We start from the raw sequence: 25,333 nt of genomic DNA, 5'->3' as shown, positions 1-25,333 counted from the left end.
CACTCCAGGTCTTGCAAAAAAGGATTTACAGTGCAGGACCACTGCACTGACACTCAGGCTATCCAGTTTAGCGATTTCAGGAAAGTGGGAGCAGTAATCTATGATTAGGAGAAACAAGTTCCCCTGGCCAAAAAAACAGCTCAAGCCTCACTTTTTGCCAAGGCCTCTCTGGAAACTCTAGTGGCATCAGAAGTTCAAGAAGTGCAGTAGCTGCCTGAATGCAGACAAGGCATATCTTTACCATCTTCTCTATTTCAGCTGAAAACTCTGGCCATCACACTAGCTCCCTTGCTGTGCCTGACATTTTTAATAGCTGGGTCACTGGGTGTCTACTGTGGACTCGGTACACAACTTCCTTGCACATATTAGTTGGAATGATCAGGTGATTTCCTCTCAACAACAATCCCTCTTGAACTGCTGTTTCATGATACTTCTGATACTCCAATCCAATTGGTGTTTCTCAAGCCAGACCTTTCTGCAACTTTACACAGTGTGATGTCTTCTTGTTGGTTCCTCCAAATTTCTTGCAACTTTCTATCAGATGCTGGGATGCAAACAACAATGGATTGAATATAATCTGTAATTTCTTGTTCATGTTTACTAACCTTGGTGTCAAGGCAAAGAGAAATGCAAAATGATGCAAACAGTGGTCAGTGATTTATATGGTACATGTGTGTTTTATTATCCCACTGGTGCAAAAAAAATAATTCTCTCACCTTTCCCTATGCTGTTTTTTGGGGGGACTGTTATTCCCAGCTTTTGTTCTTTTTTTTAAAAAAGTCTCCTTCTAACAGTCATGTTGTACAGTGCATACATACATATTTTATCCTTCTGTGCAAAGAAAGTAGTAATAATTTTAATAAAGATGTGTATGTAATATTTGTTTATGTCTTGCGGTTCTCAAGCATCTGACATTTATTCTATGTGGTTCTTACATTAAGCATGTTTAGCCATCCCTGCTCTAGTAGAAACGTAACAGCTGACAAGCAAGATAACTAATGAGGCAGAGAGATGAATAAGGGATTACTATACAATACCTAGAAACATGAAGTTAAATTTAGGGCATTTCTTGCTCTTTAAGGGTTGCCATTCCAGTCACAGAGAATTGAGCCTGATCCCAAGAATCATCTTTCAATTCTAGGATCTATCATTCTAGTCCTAGAACAGTTCTTCTACTCCCAGAGGCCTTTCTTCCAGTTTGGTGGCTCTCATTACAGTTCCAGAACAGGTTTTTTACTCAAAGGGACTATTCTTCAAATCTGGTGACTGTCACTCCATTCTGATTTTATTGGTTGTGAGCTGCCCTGAGACTGCTCCGGTGGGGAGGGTGGGATATAAATCTAATAAACATGAAACATTCCCAGAACACTTATATCAAACCCAGTGATCATTATTCCTCTGGGGACCCCTGTAATTTGAGTCCCAGAATACTCATACTACTACCAAGAACCATAATTTCACTCTAGGGGCTGTCATTCCAGATCACATATGCCACTCCCATTCCATTTTTCAAAATGTCATCCCAGTCCCAGAAGAGTTATGGCACTTCCAGGATGGTCATTGCTCTGGAGGCTCTCATTCCAATTCCACAGCAATATATGAAGGCCATCATCTGGGGGTTGTCATCTGGTCCCTGAACACATATGCCATTCTCCCAGTCCATCACTTCACTTTCAGGACTGCCATTCCAGTCCTAGATCTTCCACTCTGGTGGCTGTCTTTCCAGTCCCAGAACACTTATACTACTCCCAAGGGCAGTCATTCAACTCTGAGAACCATAATTCCAGTCCTAGAATAGTTGATCTGGGCCCGGGGGCCTTTATTCCAGTTACTGGCTGTCTTTCTAGTCCCAGAACACTTATGCCATTCCAAGGGACTCTCTTTCCAATCCCAGAACACTTACATCATTCCCAGAGACTGTCTTTCCACTCTGGGGACTGTTATGCCAGATCCAGAGCAATTTATTATGGCCCAGGGGCTAACAATCCACACTGGGGGACTGATAACCCACACCCATGTCAGGTGTCTCAAAATCCATGCCACGTTTTCATTTGCAACTTTTCGGCAATTTTTTTTTTCAATGAAAGTAAATTGGTATTCCTGACTCCCATTATATCCAATGGACCTTCAGATAATATCCCTTTTTATCCCAATCGGCATTCTTGTCATTCTTTTAAAAACATCCCTTAATTTTTTCTTTTACGTTTCTTCCCATTTACTTACCCAAGGAGGTTCAACCGCATTAAGGCAACAACCCCTACCATTTGCCACCATCGACTCTATTGTTAAGGGCGCTCTAAAAGCAGGAAAGAAGAAAGTCATAAAGTTCGACCAGCGACCCAAGCCTATGCATTGTTAATCGGGCAGTAAAGCAATTGGGTTCATTAAGTTGCACCACGCGTAACGGGACTGGCTTCCTAATGAATAAGCGTAAGACTGCGCTCCACATACTTTGTTTAATAGGATTTCTTCCTAATTAGACGTTCGTGAGAACACAGGCCACTCATGGGCACCCAGTTCTGAACCTCACAGTTGTGACAAACACCAGGAGACTCTTTTGCTTTCTGTTGCCTCCCTTCCATCTCTTTGCTCCGCCTGCCAGGGCGTTCTGCGGAAACTCTGACAGAGGTGGGGCTTGTTTCTAGGAAGTGATGTTACACGCAAGGCAGAAGACACGCATTTGGCGCCTGTGCGTTTCCTGGCTGGTGGAGGAGGGGTTAGGGCAAGATGGCCGGATCCACAGGTCTGTGTTGGGGGGTCTTCGGCATGGCCGAGGGGGGGAGGTCTGTCTTGGGGGGAGGACTGCGTGCATTTGGGGTTTGGGGTGGTGCTGCCGAGTTCTGCTCACTCGGTGCACAGCGGCTGGTGTCTACAGCTTTGGCAGGGTTTGTCAGGCTGGAGGAGGAAGGTGAGGAGGCCGCGGGGTTGGCGCAGGGATAGAGGGCTCTCAGCGTCGGAAGGAATGGGAGGGATTCAGGGGGCAGTTCAGGTAGTGCAGGAGCCTTCTTGTTGGGGTGTGTGTGCTGTTTATTTATTCGGGAGGTTGAGTTTTCTCTACGAAAGCTTGCAGAAGTTGGGTTAGGCTGGTTGGGAGTTTGCTTCATAAAGAAAGTAAAATTTTAAAGTAAAATATCAATGAATGATGTTGGTGGTAGAGGGATATCTCAGGTCTCTGACTTTCCTACCTCGAAATTGTAGGTATTGGGGGTGAAGAATGTAGCTAAGGAGGAGGGCGGTATTAGGGTACTGAAATTAAATCCAGTATGTTGTTTCCATAATTTTACTGATAGTGTATTAATCAGCACAATATTGGGGGTATATTTCGCTTATGAAATGTAATTGTAAGTAATATTCTTGCTTTAAACTTTTCCTGTCTGTGTTTCTTGTTGGTTAACTGAAAAACTAAAAAAGAAAACCTGGTTTTGTTCACTGCAATCTGTCTGTGGTGAAACTTGAGCTTTTTGCATTTTATTTGCTTTTTACAATTTATCTCAACCTCCCCCCCCCCCCCCAAATTTTTAGTATTGTAGAAGAATGGTTTTTTTCTAGCCATTCAATGCATATACTGTGGCTGAAGTTGGAACTAAGCTCCTATAGTAACTATGAATAGGAAACTGGTTTTTTTTTAAAAAACAAAATAAAATTCCAATGACCGTGAAGTAAAATAAAATGGTGTTTGTGTATATAATACTGTTTCCCGCTAGTTATTTTTAACTGATTGAGAATACTTGTACTTTGAGAATACAAATAGTAACCATGGCATATCAAAATGGTATTAAAAATGGTTATCTAGATAATAGTATGTGGTTTGATTCCCAAGGCATTGTGGTATTGTCTTCTTAGGTACTGGTATAAATTAGCTTATAATAAAAGGTAATATAAAATTAATAATTGTATTTGACTTATACTTGGATTTAGACTATGAATATTGTCTCTGGTAATGTGGTGATGGTTTGTGACCTGGATCTTTCACAGCAGTGAGGGATACTGAATTCCTTAAAATGTTTTGGCCCTAGCATGGGACTGTTCATAGAAGTGTGGTATGCTATATGTTCTAAACATTTTACTTTAAAATGTATTAAAATACGTAAGCACTATGTTTTGTTTTCCTTATTTATTACATTTCTGTTTTGCCCTTTTCTGTCATGGAACTCAAGGTGGAGTCCTTAAGAATTCACAGGAGACCTTCCATCAAGACCCAGACCTGTCTTGGTTTAGCAAAGTTGTTGCTTCATGGGCTTCCAATTATACCCTGGGACTGTACACTAAACTGTATGTTATACCATTACTTTAATGGAAACCATCTATTCAGTATTCCCAAAAGGTGCCTTCATTTAAATTTTGCAGAATATATGTTGGATTTTAATTGACAGGACTATTAACAGTTGCTTTTGCCAATTCCTGTCTGTAAATCTACCTTGAACAATTTAGAAAGTAGCCAAAAAATCATCTCAGCAACCTGAGGAGCTGTCTCAAGTGGGTTTCATATACATTTTCTGCATACATTTTACAAATAAATTGCTATTACATTTAAGCCACACCGTCAATCCTTGTCATAAAATGCTACCTAGAATAAGGTTGTGCAGTGATTCTGAAAGAACCTTGGTGAGCTGCTGAGTGGGCTTCCAGTGTTTGGGACAGATTTTGAATGAAAGGGACATACATGGTGAATCTGAAACTTGCATGAGATAAAGAAGACAAATCCATAAGTATGGACAGCACAAAATGGAGTTTTAAAGCTCAAAACTAGTGCTACTGGAATCAGCAATTTAAATAGTAATGTCAAAAGAGAACAGGCTGTGCTTTCTGCATTGGGTGGGGCACTAACACAAGATCTCCACATTGGATGACAGATAAATTCCTTGGTGAACGGGGAAGAGTACAGGGGTGAGATAATTGGATGTAATGAAACAGGCATACCCATTATTAATACGTACTAAATTTGTTCTTAAGGCCAGAAATTGCTTTGCCAACTAGATAGTACAACACTATTTTAGAAAACTGGTAGTATGAATTGAATCAAAATATAGTATGAGCAACAATCAAAATATAGCAGGAAGTGTTTTGGACCTGATGTTTTTGGACCTGCCTGATTATTACTGTGGCCAAAGCAACAATAAAATGTCTGACTGGCTGGCTAGTTCTCATAAAACTAATGATGAGAGACACAATAACAAATCGGTAACTGAACAGAGAAATCTACAGTATTTTAAATGGCAGTTATCCCTTCTACAGTTCCCAAGGCAAAAGTTACAAAAAAAAGGATTCTAGAAAGTATCTAAACATTTTACTGCCTTGAAGTCTCATGTCTGACATGGAATTGTGATGGGCAAGTTGTTAATCTCAGCCTTGGCTCCCCATCTGTAAATGGAGATAACACTCTTGTGATATAAAATACGATAGACACTTAGGATTCCTATAGCTGCTTGATTGTTGATGTGAGAGAAGAATGGAAGGAGACGGGAAGGAGGAAGATGTCTCTGGAATTATACTTGCTGAGAGTCAATGCGGTCCATGCAGTTGGCCAGCAAGTAATTGATTAGTGTGATTATTTTAAAAATTGATTTAATTACTAAGGTTTTTATATTTCATATCCATTGTCAATGGACTTGTCCATTGTAAACTGTGAAATAAATTAGAATGTTCATGATGCTGAGAAGTTGTGAAGAAAAAATACAAGCAGTTTAAAGAACTAGAATGAATGAAGGTTCAGAGAGCAGACCTGAGTGTGCATCAGGGAATCAAATTTATCTCTACTTGAGTGAATCCATGATTAGATGTGTTCTTTACCAATGCTTTGACAACAGTTTAGGACTTCTTCAATAGAATTACTGAAGCATTTTTAGGTCTATAAAGAGTCTTCTTACCAAGAAGGAAATGGTATGGGGAGAGTGTGGACACTGTGGCTTTTGCTGTATAAGGGAGCCTATAGCCTTCTTAAAATCAAATCAGGAGTGCTGCAAAGGGGGCTATCCTACTAATGCTTCCAGTTTTAAATATCTCTTGCAGTGGACTGGTCTCAGCATATAGACTTTTAAGTTTTGGGTTTGAAAAGTAAACCTATATTAGTTTATAATAATTTGCAGCTTTTTGTAGCAGGTCACGCTCTTATTTGCCACGTTACTCTGCAAAGTGCATTATGATTTGTTTTTGTGTTGCAGTAATCCCATGAGTTTTCATTATACTTAACTTGTTTATGACTGTTCAAAGTGCCTAACATGTTATTTTGCTATCCTTAAAGAAATCCTGTAACATAGGTCTATGTTGCAGTTATAGTTTGGGGACAATGGCTTGCCTAAGGCCATCTAGTGATTATATGGTGCAGACAAAATTTAAACTGGGAATTTCCTGGTTCATAATTAAATTCTTTTACGCACTGTGCTTCATTGTGTTGTCCCAGCAATTGCCTCTGTACATTCAGGAAACTGAGATTTAAGGAAGGCTGGACAAAAAGTAGACTGCAGTTAACCACTAACCAGATTTGCTTAGCTCATAAAGTGCTTACTATTGCTGGGATTTCTTCAAATGCTAAATGATATGGTTCTTGGCAGGATCTAACAATAGTTACCTTTTGTTCTTAATCAAGAGTTGATATTTAGAATCAGTGATTGCAGATCTGTAATGCCTTTACTAAGAGATCCTTACTCATTTGTTATGAGGGCCGGATTTGACATAAATGAGACCTTGTCGGGTCAGGCCATGTGTGCCATAAAATGTAATGCCAGTTAGTGAAGATATAAACTTTATAAAGGGCACCAACAACACAATTTTTACAAAAAATAAACTTAAAACATCCTTAAAGCATTAGCACTTTTGCAATATTTTGGTTATTTAACGGTCCTTGATAATTGACACCTCTCACTCCGAATTATTGCATCAAAATATGGAGACAATGTTTGTGCTGTAGCAATCTTGAGTATGCTGTTCAGATACTGTTCAGATGTGTATCTGTAAGTTGCAAACCTACTTTTGATATATTGACATTCATTACAGAAATCTCATTGTCAATGCTCTGTGCCCTAGGACCCAGGGGAAAACATGAAATGGCTAGGCAATGCATTGTGAACTTTTGTACATAAGTTGCTCTGTGTGCTGTTCAAGAACATGTGAAGGCACCATGACACAGACTGAGGGGCTATGTGTGTCTACAAAGCTATGATCTTCCCCAGAAAAATAATTGCAACAGAAGGCAAAAAGCTCTTACTTACCTTGAATAAAACTGTTGGTCTTACAGTTGCTTTTTGTATTTCTCTGGTGGGATTGAGGCAGCCAGGAAAGCAGTTTCTGGCACTTCCCCCAGAGAGGGGGAGGAAGGAGGAGCATCAGCCAGTGATTGATTGAGAGAGCTCTAGATGTGCCAGGCTCTTTCAATCACACAGAGCCAAGCTCCTCTATTGGCTGAGACTGCTCCTTCCCCCCTCCATTGAGGAAGAGGAAAAGAGCAAGGAGAGTCTTCTTTGCTTGACTTCCTCAGTTCCACAGAGGAAAACAAAAATGGCAATGACAAAAGCAGGAAGTAGGCCATAGTAGGCTGCATAGAAGCCCTCTGGGGGCTGAACATTTGACACCCCTGCCTTATAATGTCCTCTTGTTCTTTCAATTTAAAACAAGTTGGTGAACCACATGGAATTTAGTATAAATAAATTAGAAGGGCAGTCTATAGTTTCCACATAGTGGCTTGCTCCAGGTTGCCAGTGACTTATAGTTAGAGATATCTTTACCAAGCTTTGTCTAGTTTCTATGCAGTGATTTTCAATACAAAAATGAGGAATAGGTTTGTGTGGTCCAGTATTCCTACACCACACAGAGGTATCACACTGGATTGATAATTGTTGTTCGTATAATATTTTGTTCTGGAAAAAAAATCCCAGAAGAATGAGCCTATAGTGTGATTTTAAGTTTTTACAAATGTTGTACTGACTTTAAAAGCAAAATGTGAGTAAATATGAGCTCAGTGGAAATTATTTGGTATTATTATTGCTAACAAAACTCATATTTCTTCACATAGCTTCACAGGAAATAAAAGTATTATAATGGTATATATATTTCAATAATATGCAAAAGGAGGGCTACCATATTAGAATTTTGGGTCTATATTAGCTGTGGAATTAAGTTCATAAATTACTAGTCTACAAAATAATGTAGTAGCCTGTTCACTGATATGTCAATTAAAATATTTTTAAAAAAGAAAAACTCAGGAATGTTGTTATGAGGATATATTTTTTTTAAAGGTTCACATTTATTTGTGATTTGAATGGCATGTATGGAAACAACACAGCTACAGTTTCATAACTTAAACTGCAGATTTTCCTTCACATAATCTAACTAAAGAAAGATAACACAAAATACCTTTGTCCAAACAATCATTTATAACAAAACAGTGCAGGACTCTGCTGGTATGTATCTGGGTTTCCTTGCTCTTAATTTGCACCAGGATTTATAGAACTCAGGCTAGACTTGTTTTTAGTGCCCGGATTCAGTCCAAAAACATGAGATGTAATAGATAGCCTGTGATAATGAATTAAATGCTCTTTTAAACTCATTGAGTAGCCCAAACAAGTCTTGCATAGTACCTACATTCCATTCAAGAGCAGTTTTCTTTGAAATCATACACAAAATTTCAACAGCTAATGCAAGTTTACATCTTTCCTTAGCTAATGCAAGTTTACATCTTTCCTTATGATTTGGCCTGAGATCAAGGGGAAAGTAAGTCAAACAGCAGTTATGCTAAAGGCAAAGACTATGCTCACAAAACATAGAAGAAGTGCTGGCTGACTTCTTCAGTTTTCTGGGTCCTGATCATGCAAGAAGCATGTAAGTAGCAGATGTCTTTGCATAACAAAACAGGAGGCTTCTGGAACACAAGTATTCTTTCAGTAACTGATAGAAGTTCAGTCAGCACTGAACTGAGCATGTCCAGTGAATATTTTAAAATAATTGTAAGGGGTATATTTGGGCTGGGCTAAGTTCTGTAAAGCAGGCACTCTTAATCACCTGATCACTTGGGGGCAGTTTTTGCTGGCCAATGGCAGCCCATCACCTAAATAACAAACCTGATGTGTTTATGTTCCTTAGGGCCTAGAAGCCTCTCCTATTCTAGATGCATTTTTGTTTTCAAGAAACGTGTCAATGACTTCAGTTATTTTGTGACTTGCTATGTTTGAGGAGTTTAGCTTAGCGTTACAAGAGGCTGATACAATCAAAAAACAAATTAATGGCAATCCTGCTAGGCAGGCCCATAGTTAATCAGGGGCCCACAGGGCCTGGCCCCCTGACAGGTTTGGGGGGGCCCTCATCCCCCATCTCAGGGCTGCCCCTCTCCCTCCCACTCCAGTGCAATTTAATTGCGCAGGAGGGGCACCAGAGCAGCCACTGCCTGTCCCGCACCATTTAAAGGGCGAGCCAATCAATTTATTGGCTGGTTCAAATTCACATGGAGTGGGGAGAAAGAGGGGTAGCCTCAGCCTCTCCAGCTTCCTGCTCTCTCCCGATGGTCCTCCCATGGCCCCCTCCCCCACGGCCCCTAGCTATGGGGTAATTTTGCTTACAGAAGAGTAGCTGGTGATAATAGCATAGTCACTATTGTTTTTCAGTCCTCTTTCCCATACTTATAACTCATCACTTTTCAGGCATTATTTTTCTCAAAGTCTTCTTGAAGGAATGTGTTTACTTGGTTGTAATCAAGGGCCAGTTTTCAAAACTATTGGTTTCTGTGAAAAAGCTACCACTAATCAGCTGTTAACATCTGCAGTACCAGTTATTGATCAAAACAATCTTTTGTGTATCCATTTCTGTTGATAACTACTGCTCCTAATTGTATGCATTAAAAAGTGCAAGAATTGTTGTTGCACTATATGTATAATGCATGAGTTAATAATTTATTTGTGTAGTAATAAATCATTTTGCACTTTGTTTGCATTTTGTGCTCACAGCATTTAGCTGTCTTTGTGGGAAATAGATGGCTCTAGTTTTTCTGGGGATATTTTAAAAGCTGACAAAAGTCTTATTGTGATCCATATTCTGTGACAAGAGCACTGGTCACCCGTAGAATACTTCAGAAAGTGAATCTGAGGCTATGCACCAGTGAGCAGTTATAGCAATTAAATTTAAATAGTATACAAAATCCCTTTATTTAATTTGCAAGGTTGTATTTTGAGAGGTTCAAATTGAAAAACTCTTTCCCATGGCAACCACAGGGCACTATAAGTCTTAGCTGGAGGCAAGAGTAGGACAATTTTAACAAGATTTCTTATAAGCTTTTTTCCTTTTCTTTTTGGAATTGTTTGCTTTGCTAATAAGTGTACACTAAAGCCATACATCTTAGGCAGAAAGAGGAAGGACTGCTTTTGTTGCAGTTTGGTGATAGGGGGGTAAATGTGCTTGTTTAACCCCCCCCCCCCAAGCTACAATGCACTTGGCCATGTGCACTTGGGGGGGTGGGTCCAGCTTAAAGTGGAGCCCTGTGGGGAAACCGTGGAAGCACTCCCACCTGAAAGCAGTCAATAAACAGCTTATGCTCTCCTGCATCAGGCTAAGATAAGGAATAATAGATTTGACTAGCCCAAGTGATAATGCCTTGTACATCTCAGTTGTAACTATCTGTATGAATGAGAATCAAGCTTCATATAAGTTCAGATATTTATCTTTGTTCTCTTGCAGTCATCTGTTAAATTCAGTTAGCACCTTCCTCAGTTCTGTCTCCAAAAATAGCCGCCTGAGCACGCTTGTGGTCAAACCAACTTAGAGTAGGCTGAGTACTTGCATAATAGTTGACATACACAAGGAATCAAATGTATACATAGCTGGATCAGTTGCTTGATGCATGAGCTTCAGCTGCTAGTGGAATTTGCTGACTTATAGCACTTTTTGAAATGATTGCTTTTATGGGGAAATTATGTGATGCTGAATTTATGGTTTTTGCTTTAATCCTCTCAAGAAATATGTGTTTCTCCAGTGATTTGGGGTGGGGCAGTCTACATCTGGGTGTAGCTCCTCCTCTCATGCATTTTCAGTCTTCATGATTACCAGAGGGGAGGGGCTTCTCCCACAGATCCCCAGTCTTTGGCCCTGTCTTTGGCAGCAAGACATCCAAAGAGTGCCACAATTCCAACAGAAATTGAAGAACTTAGAAAATTAAAAGAGGACTGAGGGAGAAAGAGTCCTCAAGACTCATGGGCAGTGAGAAGGTTTCCATTCCTTCCTGCACACCATCTGCTATAGAGGTGAAAGTCTGGGAACCAACTGTGGCAGGGACTCTTCCTTAACTTCTTTGCCTCCCTAAGCTGTGGGGCCTCTAGCCCTAGGGCTAGGAGCTTCCCCAGTCACCATGTGGCTTCCAGTTCAGCCCCAAGATAGCATGGTGTCAGAGATATACCTTCCCAATTCCCTGGCCTGTACCCCCTTCTTCATCTTTCAACAGAGATGGAAGGAGTCCCCACCTTAGATCTTTATCCAGGCAGTGCCAAGGTCAGCCTTCTAGCCTGGCTCAAGGGGAAGATGAGAAGGGAAATTAAACAGGCCATTAGTCAGATAGTCCTAAATAGGAGTGCTCCAGCTAGATCCTACCATATGGAAGGCATTTCCCATTCAGTAGTGCCTTCAGGAGCAAAAGGTCAGACAGAACATCTTACTCCCCATCTGAACTCAAGAGGAGAAAATTTAGAAGTCCAGTCCTCTTCTGGGTTACCAGTATGAGGAATCTGAGGAAGGGTATCTGAGCATGGAGTCCAGTCCTGTTCTGGGTCACAGGTATGAGGAATCTTCTGGGTCACTGGTATGAGGAAGAGGAAGAGCTGTTGGATGAGGAAGACACCACTGTCACCACTATGCAGATTTGCCTCTTCCTCCAGGAAGTGTATTATGAAATCCTTTCTGAGGTGCTATATATAGAGATTCCATACAGCACCAAACAGAAGGAAGACAGAGACCCTAACATTCCAACTGGCTCAGACAGAGCGCTCCCTAAGGTGGGGTCTGTTCCTGGTGGGATCCCCTTTCCTGTTGTCTTTAACAATGTGGTCAAAATTGAATGGGAAGCACCTACCAAACCAAAGTCTAACCATCCCATTATCTTCAGGTTCTGTTCCTTAGTACCAGAGGCAGTGGAGAGATTCACACTATCATTCGTGGATGATTCAGTGGCAAGCCTGTGCTCAAACTCAGTGCTTCCAGTGGAGGTGGGCAGTTTCTCTAGGGACCCTTGTGATATATGAACACAGCAGGACTCTGAAGCTTTAGCAGCAGTGCTGAGAGCTTCCACAGCATGCTCCCTATTCAGGGTGCTTATTCCCGGGTGTCTGATCTTTCAGCAGCAGTCAGCAATATTCCTAAGGCCCTCAAGACAAACTAAAAAAGATTGCCCTCGTTTCAGCCTTCTTGACAGATGTCTCCTTAGATGCCATCCAGCTTTCAGCCAGAGCTATGGCCTCTAACATGACAGCTTAGACGTAACACTTGGCTTTGAAATTGGGAGGTGGATCCCTTGGCCCAGGCCAGGGTGGCCACTGTTCCTTTCAAGGGCATTCAATTATTTGGAGAAGGTATGGACAAGTACCTTGTGGAAGATAAAGACAAGAAGAAATTGTTGCCTTCCAGGAAGAAAAGATACCAAGATTAAGAAACAGTTTTCTTCCTTTTAAGATTCTAAGTGTGCATTAGGATCCAGTTCTTCCAGGTCCTTCAAGGGTGAAACAGCAGTCCAAGCAGCAACAGAACAGCCTACAATAATCATCCAGACAGAACAATAAGGGATCCAAAAAGGGCTCTTCAGCATGACTATGCCAAGACCTCAGACACACCAAGAGTCAGAGGTCATCTCCAACTCTTTGCAACCCAATGGAAACACACTGTGAATAACAAATGGGTCTTAGACAAAGTGACAAATGGCTACTCTCTGGAATTGAGCTCGCTAGCATACAAGTGCTTTCTTCAGGTATCAAGAAATCCCTCTGATCAGAAGCATCTCCTCCTTTTGAAGGCCATTGGGGTGATAGAATGCAGGCCAGAAGCACAAACCACATTGGGTCTACTCAATTCTTTTATGGTCCCCCCAAATAATGGGGATTTCAGGGCCATTCTAGATCTCAGGTAGTTGAACAGGTGATAAGAAGGAGAGATTCAGAATGGAGACCCTCAGGTGCATTATGGTTTCAATCCAGAGAGGAGACTTTTCTCAGAGGCCTACCTACACATTGCAATCTAGAAAACTCATAGAAGGTTCCTGCATTTCTCATATGGGATACATTTCTAGTATTGTGCTTTTCCACTTGGTCTCAAAACAGCACCAAGGGTATTCACCAAAGTTCTGATCTCATTAGTGGCACACCTAAGGACTCAGGGAGTGCCCATTCTTCCTTATTCGGATGACAGCTTGATCAGGGCACCATCCTGACAACAAGAAATTGAAAACTGAATGGTGTCTTGCCCCCAGGAACATGGATTTCTGGTCAACTGGAAGAAGAGCAATCTACGCCCATCTCAGACAGTTCTACATTTGGAAGTATTAATGGTCAGGACAGGCTTTTCTTGTCACAAGAGAGACAGGAGAAGATACAAACAACCATTCACTATATCCTTCAGAGTCCCAAGGTGGAAGTTATGCTAGTGCCAAAACTACTAGGGATGATGGTTTCTATTGGGAAAAACAGGAGAGCAAGATTCCCAACACCACCCAGCTCGTTAAGAGAGGGCGATGAAACTGGCAAGGACCCTGTAGTTTCAGAGAGAGAGATACAACTGTTTCAGAATAGCTCATGTATTGAAATAAAAACCACATTGCAAAAATATTCAAGCAAATAGCAATTTCAATATTCATTATATTAGAAGACATTAAAAGCCAATACTTATCAATAGAGAGAGCACTTATATATATTTAGGAATACACATTCCAGCCATCAGTCAAGACCTAACAATAGAGGTGTTGGCAGAGAGCCCTGAACAGTGGCAGACACTGACATATAGAGAAGAAAAATTCAGAGTGGTCATCAGTTAAGAAAGGACAAAACCCAAATCCTCTCCCTTGCTGGCCAGATGCAGAGTCAATGCATAATCTATTAGATTAGAAACTAATAATATACTCAACACCCTCTCCATGTCAAAGCAGGGCTCTGGAGCCACACACCCTGATATCTCAATTGTTTTGGCTTTAGGAGTAGTCGTCCTAAACTGCAAATGGCCAAATCAGCTATTGTATGCTTTACCTCCAATACATCTGATACAAAGAGTTATACAGAGGACCATCAATGTAAGGGCAGAAGTAGTCCTGGTGGCACCATTCTGGCCACAGAAGTAATGATTTTAAGGACCTGATGAAACTGTATTCCAATAACCCCTGGAGTCTTCCATTGAGGGAGGATCTTTTTCTGCAGTATCCCCAACTGGGGTTTCTCCAAGTTTAACAGCTTGAAGGTTGAGTGGTCGCAATTTGCAGAGATAGGATATTCAGAGAATGTGATTAATACCATGATAGCCTCTAGGAAAGGGTCTACTAATAGGGTCTATAATAATACCTGGCAGGTTTTCCAGTTTTGATGCCTGAAATATAAATTAGACCCCCTCTCAGTAAATATCAGATAAATACTTTCCTTCTTGCAGGAAGGTTTAGACAAAGGGCTTAGTACCAGTACTCTCAAAAGACAAGTGACCTCTCTCAGCTATTAGGGGAACCAGGAAAGAGGATCCCTGTCCCAACATCCTAATGATAGGAGATTTCTAAGGGGTATGTCCTTAATTAATTCCCCACCCCCACCCCTTTCATTGTTTCCCAACCTGGAGTATGAATGTAGTGCTGCAGGCATTATCTAGGGCTCCCTCTGAACCAATGGCTATGTGTTCTCTTAAGGAACTTCCCTTTAAGACTATTTTTCTTGTGGACATTACTTCAGCTACAAGGGTGTAAGAACTGAGGGCCATTTCAGTAGATAAGACATTTTGTATCTTTCGTAATAACAGTAGTGCTGTGACCAGACCCACCATTAATTCCCAAAGTAAATTCCACCTTTCATAGGGTGGAGGACATGATTCTTCCCTCCTTTTGCCCCAGTCCTAAGTACCCTCAGGAGAAGCATTGTAAAAAGAGCTCAGAGTTTCTAACTTGACAGAACAAAACCCTTTCATAAGACTCTCTGTGTTTGTCTTTTTCAGGAAGGCTATAGGACAAAGAGTATCCATGTCCACCATAAGTAGGTGGGTCAGAGGATGCATCATTCTTGGCTTATAAGGCCACAGGTCTGAATCCACTCCAAAATATCACAGACCCTAAGACGGGTGACAACATCAGCAGCCTAGATCTTTTCCATCTCACGAAATCATATGCAAGGCCGCTACTTGGAGGTCTGTGCATTCTTTCACCAAACGCTACAGGATAGATAGCGTGGCTTCAGCTGAGCTGGTCTTTGGAAGGAGGGTCCTGAAGTGCACCCTCCTGGCCTAGGACCTGAGTTCTTTCCTTCATGGGGCACACTGCTCTTTAATGACCCAGACATTAAGACTGCCCCAATGTGGACCACTGGAGAACAGAAGATTTGTCTCACCATGAATCTTCCTTCTCAGGGTTCCAGGGGTGGGGCAGCCTTTTCCCACCCAAGGTATTAGAGCTGGTCCTTAGTGCTGAAGGGGTCTGCTATCGAAATTCAGGTTCCTATCTAGCCATTGTCACTATCCTGGTGTTTGTTGATCAGGGAATTGTTGGTTCCCTCTCCATTCTAGTTCCTCAGATTCTGAGAGGTTTATTGGTTAGTTCCAGTTGTTAATTAGGAAGTTCACTACTGGTGTTTTCTGGGTTGTTGATTGTTATGACGAGGGAGAGTTAAGGCTTGGAAACAGATTGGGGATATGTGGGAGAAGCTTCTCCCTTCTGGGAATTTTGAAGATTTGTGACCCTGTCTGTGGAGAGGAGGAGCCACATCCCAGATGTGAAGACTGCCCACCCTGGACCACCAAGAATATTGGAACTGATAGAATATAGAAAGAATATAGCCTACCAATGGATTGTAAAGTTGCTGCTATATTGTGTATTTCCTCTTCTTGGAACAAGATGGGTGCTCCCCCCTCCCCCACAGTATCACATTTTAAAAGGATCTGAGACATTGCTATTGTTTTATTTGTCAAATAGATCACCTTTTTCTTCATGGAAAATAAGAGACAAATCTTCTGTTTTGTTATATACAAACATGATGGGAGAAGAGTGATATAAGCCATTTTTCATCCCCATTAGGAGGAAAAGGCAAGATAGAAAGGAAGATTTTTTTTCTTTAAATGAATGGAATGAGAAAGTCTCTGCTGAAGTTCCATCAGCTGAAGATGCTTTCTGTCCAAGTCTTGACCAACAGCCGACAAGTACTGCTGTTGGAAACCTGTTACATTAGACTTATTTTTCACTCTTATTTCTAGCCTGAACCAGAAGCTCAAAATAATGTAACTCATAAAAGCTTCTAAATTCAAAGGACACGCTGTGAACAGTGAAGTTTTATATTCCACTGTCTACCAAGTAGGTTTTAACAGGGCTCCTTTTGAGCAGGAATGCCCAGGAACGCAGTTCTGGCTGGCTTGGCATCATCAGGTGTGGTCTAATATGCAAATGAGTTCCTGCTATTTTTTTCCTACAAAAAATCCCTGTGTGAAACAATGGTGACATCGACGGGTATGGCCTAACATGCAAATGAGTTCCTGCTGGGCTTTTTCTACAAAAAAAAGTCCTGGGTTTTGATGTAATAAACTGCAAAATTCCTCAAAGCCCAGGAGACACTAATTAGGTGGGGAAGGGACATCAAACAGATGGTGTCTTTTGGCATTGCCCTTTAAGGGCCACTTTGACTGTAGGCTTCATAAGTAGACAAGTTGTCAGTTCTGCCTTCCCCAACTCAGCTGCTGCTGCAGATGTTCAGCAGCAATAGTTAACCCCCAGGGACTCACAGTCACATGCTAACATCTGAACCCTAGCCAAAACAAGTAGACAAAAGTATGTGCTAAAACACAATATTACTCACTACTGCAGTGTTTACAATGCCTTATAATAGGACTTTTATTTCATAACTGAGAAAATTGCTAAATAAATTTATGAAAGGAATTAGATGTACTGCTGTTGACCTTCTACATAGAAAATTTGAAATGTGTTTTGAAACCAGTCACTTAAAAATGAAACCTATGAGAATCTACTTAATTTCGCAATAGGTTAAGCCTGAGTCAAACTAATTGATATTCTGTCACGAAATCTAAAATCCAAACTGTTCTATTATGTCACAACCACTTACAAATGGGGGCAGGTTTATTTTTCTCAGTAGTTCATAGGTAATTTGTTCCTCTGTAAACTTCACGTTTTACATGAAGGTATGGGTTTGTGATGTTTGTAATGAACAACTTGCCATGCCAATAAGTGAAATGAGGTGAGCTGTAATTTTGAACATTGTTATTTACATTGTTTCATTTTTCCATACAGTTAAAGTCCCTCGTAATTTTCGTTTGCTGGAAGAACTTGAAGAAGGTCAGAAAGGTGTTGGAGATGGTACAGTAAGCTGGGGCCTCGAAGATGATGAAGACATGACACTTACAAGGTGGACGGGCATGATTATTGGGCCACCAAGGGTCAGTGCTACAAGTTAACCTTCATTTTTTTTTAAAAAAAAAATAGTGTTTTAGCAGTACATTTGTTTCAGAGTAACTCAAATGTACATGGTAACCCTTATCAAACTAAAGAAAGTAAAATCTTGTAGGGCTAAATTTTAGTAATTCACGTCCGGCATCTTACAATACAACCGGTAGATGTCTACAGTCTTGCTTCCTGAGAGCTGGAAGATAAAAATATGTAAAGACTTTTTAAATTCACAGTTCCTGTCATCAAGAGTAATGACTTTCTTACGCACATTGCATAAGCTATCTAATTTATCTTGAGGTGATGTGCCTCTAGTGGCTGTTGCTCAAAATGAAGTATATACTCAAGTGGACTGCTAACTCAGAGCTATGACTCAGCACAGGTACATCACCCCACTGGGTGCGTTCAGACTATTTTACTGGTAGCAGTAGACGTCCCCTATTGCACTATAAGTTCAACTCTGCCAAGAAATTGAATTTATTCCTTCAGAAACATGAAATGCTTTCATCTACTATTGAGTGGCATATATAAGAAATCTTGTCTCTTGGTTGGTCTGGGTTTGCAACACAGTATTCCCTTCTTTCTTGGGGGAGGTGTGTTCCTACACTAGCAGTCCAGAATGACGAGGGGAGGTGGGTAGGAGATGAGACAATGGGTCTTTCAGACTAATACATATCGAAAGCAATTTCTTTATTTTCATTCTTTCAGAGACTTAAACATTAGCACCAGAGCCAGTTACTGCTTGAGGCAAAGCAGGGTGGGGTGGGGACTTCTGCCAGGTTCCCTTTTTGATGTGGAAGTGTGGGAGCCAGAGTTAGGAGCCTATTGTGTGTCTTAAGTCACCCATCTGTTGATGCTTACCCTCTAACTTCAGCCTTCCAGGCATGATTCAGAAGACTAAAGTTGGAGAAGCACTGGATGGGTGAGCAGTGACATCTGAATTATCTGGGCTCCTGCGTGAAGATTACTGGTTTCTGAGAGTCATGTAAATTAACCTGTTGTGTGCTTGCATGGCAGGCATTTTGTTAGAATAGTATAAATAGAAATGATCAGTGATTCCTGACCATAAGCATAGCCTGAATTTTTTTCTGTGTATTAGGCAAATTTGAATGCATTTGGCATGTACAATACTATAGTAAAAGCAGTTTTGTTTACAAAATTTCTGTGATTCTGTTAGAAAAATGACGGTTCTTAATAAGATGTATAAAACGAAGTGGCAAAAGCATTCATATCAGCATAGAACTATTTGAACTGTTATGCTTTCAGGCATGCCTAAGTTTAATTCATTACTATTATAAAACATTTCTGTGTCACCAAGTAGGGCCCCCAGAGCAGCAAACATTAAAGCAGCATTTAAAAATTTATTTAAAAATGCTGTAGTTCAGATAATTCAAGAAAAATACACGAACACCTACACATTCAGAGCTTATGCTCATTACATGCAACTTTATTATCCTTTGCTTAATTTTGAATGCCACTTTAAACCAGAATGCTGTTTCGGCACATGCAGCCAAAGAATCATTCATATTCACTGTGTGGGAAGTTCTTAGCTGCTGCTTCTTTTTTTCACAATAATAAAGTTTATTTATACTTTACATAAAATAATTACAAAGTGTCAACAATTTAGCATACCACAGATCTGACATATGAAAATCACAGTAAACAAGGACAAAACAAAAATTAAATACAGATCAAAAATAGATCAATTTTTTGTAGAATGTATTGATAGGTACAATGTCATATTCAGTTAAATACTTTACCAGAGGAAACCAGACAGCTACCACATGATGGTCATATTGCTCAATCAAAAATCAAAAGAATTGCATGCAATTTTATTCAGAACAAACAATTCCCACAGCCTATGAAACTATTGATCTAATAAAGGTGGAGAAGAGTTTACCCAATTTGCAGTTATCGTCATTCTAGCTGCTGCAATCAAAATATTAATTCAACACTACCTTTGTTAAGTGCATGGTCTTTCCAATTGCGTAAAAGATATACATCAAATTTTAAAGGGAGAAAGTAGCCTGTAATAAGTTTGATCTGAAATTGGATTTGTTTCCAAAATTTTGAAATATGCTTACACGTCCACCATCCATGTATAAATGAAGCAACCTCACCACAATTTTTAATGCAACTAGGTGCAATAGAAGGGACAAATTTATGTAACCTAGCTGCAGACCAATACCACCTCATAAGAATTTTTCAAATTGGAATTTAATATTAAAAATATTAGATTTGTTACCATATGAGGACCAAATTCTGTTCCACTGAAAGCTATCAATATGTTTATTAATGTGTTTGACCCAACTAGCCTGATAGTTTAGAGATTTAGTTTCAGATGTATTAAGCAGAACTTTGTATAATTTGGATAACATACCTTTAGAATCACCCTTCAAGTCCTTGAGCAAAGCTTCAAAAGCTGTTAAGGGGCGAGTACGCATTATTTGAATTTGAGGGGAGAAAAACATGAGCTTAATTTGCAGGTATTAAAACCAGTGAATTTCTAAACCTATCTTCTGTAAAAATTGCTTGTCTAAAAACTCATTTTTGTGCAGCAAGTTGATAAGACAGTTGCAACTTGTCACTCTCCAGTGTTTGATAAAATTATGGTCCTGGAAGTTCTTAGCTTCTGATGCTTGTCTTTTTCACTGACTCACTAAACTGAGTCCTGGGGAAACTGAGAATTCTTCTGTACTGACCCACAGTGTCATCATCAGAATTTTTAATCATAAGAGAACATAAGAGAAGCCATGTTGGGTCAGGCCAGTGGCCCATCCAGTCCAACACTCTGTGTCACACAGTGGCCAAAAAAAACCCCAACTGCCATCAAGAGGCTCCATTAAAAGTGGGGCTAGAAGCCCTTCCACTTTGCCCCCCCCCCCCAAGAATACAGAGCATCACTGCCCCAGACAGTTCCAGCAGTATGCTGTGGCTAATAGCTACTGATGGACCTCTGCTCCATATTTTTATCCAATCCCCTCTTGAAGCTGGCTATGCTTGTAGCCGCCACCACCTCCTGTGGCAGTGAATTTCACATGTTAATCACCCTTTGGGTGAAGAAGTACTTCCTTTTATAAGTTCTAACCTGACTGCTCAGCAATTTCATTGAATGCCCACGAGTTCTTGTATTGTGAGAAAGGGAGAAAAGTACTTCTTTCTCTACTTTCTCCATCTCATGCATAATCTTGTAAACCTCTATCATGTCACCCCGCAGTCGATGTTTCTTCAAGCTGAAGAGCCCCAAGCGTTTTAACCTTTCTTCATAGGGAAAGTGTTCCAAACCTTTAATCATTCTAGTTGCCCTTTTCCAATGCTATAATATCCTCTTTGAGGTGTGGTGACCAGAATTGTACACAGTATTCCAAATGAGACCGCACCATCGATTTATACAGGGCATTATGATACTGGCTGATTTGTTTTCAATTCCCTTCCTAATAATTCCCAGCACAGCGTTGACCTTTTTAATTGCAATCGCACAGTGTCTTGACATTTTCAGTGAGTTATCTACCACGACCCCAAGATCTCTCTCTTGGTCAGTCTCTGCCAGTTCACACCCCATCAACTTGTATTTGTAGCTGGGATTTTTGGCCCAATGTGCATTACTTTGCACTTGGCCACATTGACCCTCATCTGCCACGATGACGCCCACTCACCCAGCCTCAACAGATCCCTTTGGAGTGCCTCACAATCCTCTCTGGTTCTCACCACCCTGAACAATTTAGTGTCATCGGCAAACTAAGCCACTTCACTTTAATCATTCTAGTTGCCCTTTTCCAATGCTATAATATCCTCTTTGAGGTGCGGTGACCAGAACTGCACACAGTACTCCAAATGAGACCGCACCATCGATTTATACAGGGCATTATGATACTGGCTGATTTGTTTTCAGTTCCCTTCCTAATAATTCCCAGCAAAGCATTGACCAATTTCCCTTCCTAATAATTCCCTTCCTAATAATTCAATTCCCTTCCTAATAATTCCCTTCCTAATAATTCAATTCCCTTCCTAATAATTCCCAGCACAGCGTTGACCAATTTAGTGTCATCGGCAAACTTAGCCACTTCACTGCTTACTCCAAATCATTAATGAACAAGTTAAAGAGCATGGGACCCAGTACTGAACTCTGTGGCACCCCACTGTTTACCTTCTTCCACTGTGAAGATTGCCCATTTATACTCACTCTGTTTCCTATTAATTAGCCGTTTTTGATCCACACTGTTTGTCACTATCTCAGTGGACAACTCTGATCCATTACTTGGTAGAAAAGTAACAGCTAATCCTTCATCTCTTTGAGATGAGTCCTCCCGAACCAGAGACATTTCATCTGCTGGCTTTCCCCCAAGATTTAGTTTAAAAACTGCTGTCACCTTTTTGATTTTAAGCGCCAGCAGCCTGGTTCCTTCTGGGGACAAGTGGAGACCATCTCTTTTGTACAGCTCCCTCTTGTTCCAGAAAGCATCCCAGTGCCTAACAAACTTAAACCCTTCCTCCCTACACCATCGTCTCATCCACACATTGAGACTTCTAATTTGTGCTTGTTTTTCCAGCCCTGCACGTGGAACAGGTAGCACTTCTGAGAAGGCTACCTTGGAGGTCCTGGCCTTAAGTTTCCTGCCTAGCAGCCTAAATTTTTCCTCCAGGACCTCACGACTGCATTTCCCCACATCGTTGGTGTCAACATGCACCACGATTACTGGCTCCTCCCCAGCAGTGTCTTATCAGCCTATCTACAACATGTGTAATGTCCACTACCTTCGCACCAGGCAGGCAAGTCACCATAAGTCAGTATGCGGTTTTGCCACCCAGCCGTCTACTTGCCTAAGGATCGAACAACTACCAAGACCCCCCCCCTCCCTGCCCCATGGATGGTTCCTTGGAGCGGAAGGATACCCGCTCTCCAACTGAAGAAGAGGTCCCTTCTGAGGATGCATTCCCCTTATCCTCAGCACAGTGCCCTGTTCCCTCTTGACCCTCATGCTCCCTGGCAGCAATGGGGCTGCCATGTTCAGAGTGGGACTCATCTAACACGTCCCCAAGAGTCTTCTCCGAGTGCCTAACTGACTGTCTCTGCTTCTCCAGGTCAGTCACCTCGGCCTCAAGGGTATGAACTCGTTCCCTGAGAACCAGGAGCTCCTTGCATCGAGCACACACCCAAGACTTCTGTCCTGTGGGCAGATAGTCATACATGTGACACTCAGTGTAAAAACACTGGAAAGCCCCCCCCCGCCCCCCGCTGGCATTCTACCTTCATGATAGCTTTTTAAAATATACAGTCCCCCTTTAAATCCTGTTGTGTTTATTTGGCTCTCCTTCTGGAGGATCTACTTACCTTATCTGGAACACAAGGAAAATAGGGATCCGGGTTCCTGGTCCTTCCTGGGCTTCTTACACAGCCCCCAGGCTAAGAGCCACAGGCCAAGAGCCCTTTAGCTCGCGCCTCTGGCAAGGTGCAGCCTAATAATGCAAAGAGGGTGGGGCCTCAGTCTGCCTCAGGAACACAGCCACTCCCAATCAATCATCAACAATCACCTACAGCCCACTCAAAACAAACAGTAGTTCCCCAACAACCACACCGAGAATCATTTTCATGCATTGAATTGGCAAAAAGCCATTGTACCCTGTTGGAAGCATGAAGAACAAAAGTGTGCAGTAGTGTGAAGGCACTTTTAGTGAAACTTGAAGTAAGTTGCTGCAGGCCAAGAATAGATTCTGACAGAAGTTAGAGAGGTGCTGGTACTCATTCTAGAAGTGGCTCACAGACTTTGTGGGGTGTTTTTAAATTCATTCTGAAGGCCAAACATCAGCAGTGTTGGAGGCCAGTCTTTTGTAATGTTAGCTTGGTAGAGAGATCTGTTTCTTTAAAGCCTACCTGCCCCTCTGCTGCTTTCTGGATAGGGGTCTTAAACCATCTTTGACACTGTACACAAAGTTGAGGCTTCTTTGCCTTACTGTGCAGAATGCTGATTGAGAGTAAATATGGGGGTGCTTTATTTGCTGTGAAAACACAGACCAAATTACATTGGCTGGCAGAAGGAGTTCTGTGTTGATAGGAAAGTATGTATTAAAATGCTGGTATAAGCTTCTTCCTGCTCTGGAGAGGAAAGGCAGTTGCAGAATAGGTCAAATACTTAGTTTTATGGTAACCAGTCCAAGATGAAGAGAAGCCAGAAGATGAAGGCTGTTCTGCAAAGAAGTCTCAAACTCTATAGAGTAAGCAGGGTTGACTCTTGTTAGTATTTTGATGGGAAACCAACAAGGAAGTCCAGGGTCACTATGGAGAGGTAGGGAAATGGCCTCTGAACAAAGAAATCCTGCAAAGAAGTGTATAGTTTCCCCTAAAAATCTCAAGGTTCCCATATGTATCTATGCCCTTGGAAATGTATATTCTTCCAGTAACATGCAAAATGTAGTGCTTTTTTCTCAGTTTCACAGCTCATCACATGTTACCAATCCTTACAGAAGCTCTGTGAAGTAGATATTATATCTGTATGACAGAAGTAGAACTGAAACAAGGTGACATTAATCGCTGAATTCTGAACCAAGAATTTCAGTCCATTTTATGAGTAACTACTATAACACCATTTTGATGGCTGATCTGTTTTAGATGCAGATTTATAGCTGTTAATTTAGTCTTCAGTCTCTCAGAAATGAATTACAAATGAATTGCTCAGTATATATTAGATAGTTCTTTCCCCCATGGATACAGTTTTTCCAGGTTAATTTGTACATGCAGGTTGTTTGTGATGACTCTGTAATTTGAAAGCTTCAGGCATACTTGATCTGAGTTATTCCTACTGCAAGTTAGTTCTGCCACTGCTATATAATAATCAATTCAGATCTATCAGTAGGTAATGACTTCATTTTTCTTTGGGCATTAAATCCAAAAGAAGTTAAATAAAAGATAATTTACACTATAAAATATTATCAAAATAATAGTTAATATTTTGTTTAGGTACGAAGAGGATTGTGAAGGCGTCAACAAATTTGAATCACATAGAGGCTTTCATTGTAATTAGTTTAAGCTACATAAGAACTAAGAGCCCAAAGTTTGCCCAAATGTGGGAAAGGTTTAATCATTAAGGAAAAATATGGGAGTGTTGGGAGAAGGGCTAAATGAAAAAAAAAAGGTATGGAAGCAAGTGAGATTGCCTTCTTGAGCCCGCCCCCCCCCCCCCCCCGGTTAGTTTTCCCATCTTGCTTTACAGGCAGGGCTACGCTGAGAATCTCTTTCTGTCTCCTGTGAGTCTTTCCATTTCCAGTAGGAAGCAGCTCTCCTTCTATTTTGGTCTCTCGTATACAAACCCTTGCTGTGGTGTCAAAGGGTATTTCTGGCTAAAATATACACATGCACGCTCTCTGTGTCTCTGCAGTAAACTCATCCATGTCCAAGAGTTCTGACAAGGTTATCATTGATTTTGCTGTTTGTGCTGTTAAAGTGCCCGTAAAGTAATATGATTAAATACTATTTTTGACAAAAACATCCTGAGACACAAAATGTCCCATAGCAGATGTGATGCATTTTCACTTTGCATTTATATCTGAGCAGGGCATTATTGGATGTTGAACGAACTTGAGCCTGAGCTGTCTTGATCCTTTCTATTCCAAAGTTTGGGATTATTGGCCATATTCCCTTTGCTTTATACATAGATTTCTTTCCCTCAGTTTATTTTAAGTCATTTTAATCCACATTTCTGCTTTGGTAAGCTTCACGGCAGATCACATTGGAAATTAAAACACATGAAA

The 25,333-nt window shown here is 41.0% G+C and overlaps 1 protein-coding gene across 1 annotated transcript in view; it reads left to right on the top strand.

Moving 5' to 3' along the window:
- Positions 1-2,587: 2,587 nt before the first annotated feature.
- UBE2V2 (ubiquitin conjugating enzyme E2 V2) overlaps positions 2,588-25,333 on the top strand; it is a 29,423-nt gene continuing 6,677 nt past the window's right edge. Inside the window, exons 1-2 of the mRNA XM_060243825.1 lie at positions 2,588-2,743; positions 17,435-17,580. Of these exons, the coding sequence (XP_060099808.1) occupies positions 2,728-2,743; positions 17,435-17,580 (162 nt within the window). The 5' untranslated portion in view covers positions 2,588-2,727. The remainder of the gene's footprint in view (positions 2,744-17,434; positions 17,581-25,333) is intronic.

The sequence above is a fragment of the Heteronotia binoei genome, chromosome 7 (genome assembly GCF_032191835.1).
Source record: "Heteronotia binoei isolate CCM8104 ecotype False Entrance Well chromosome 7, APGP_CSIRO_Hbin_v1, whole genome shotgun sequence".
NCBI classification, from domain to species: Eukaryota; Metazoa; Chordata; class Lepidosauria; order Squamata; family Gekkonidae; genus Heteronotia; species Heteronotia binoei.
The sequence above is the reverse complement of the archived record's forward strand: the minus strand, read 5'-3'. Positions and strand labels throughout refer to the sequence as shown.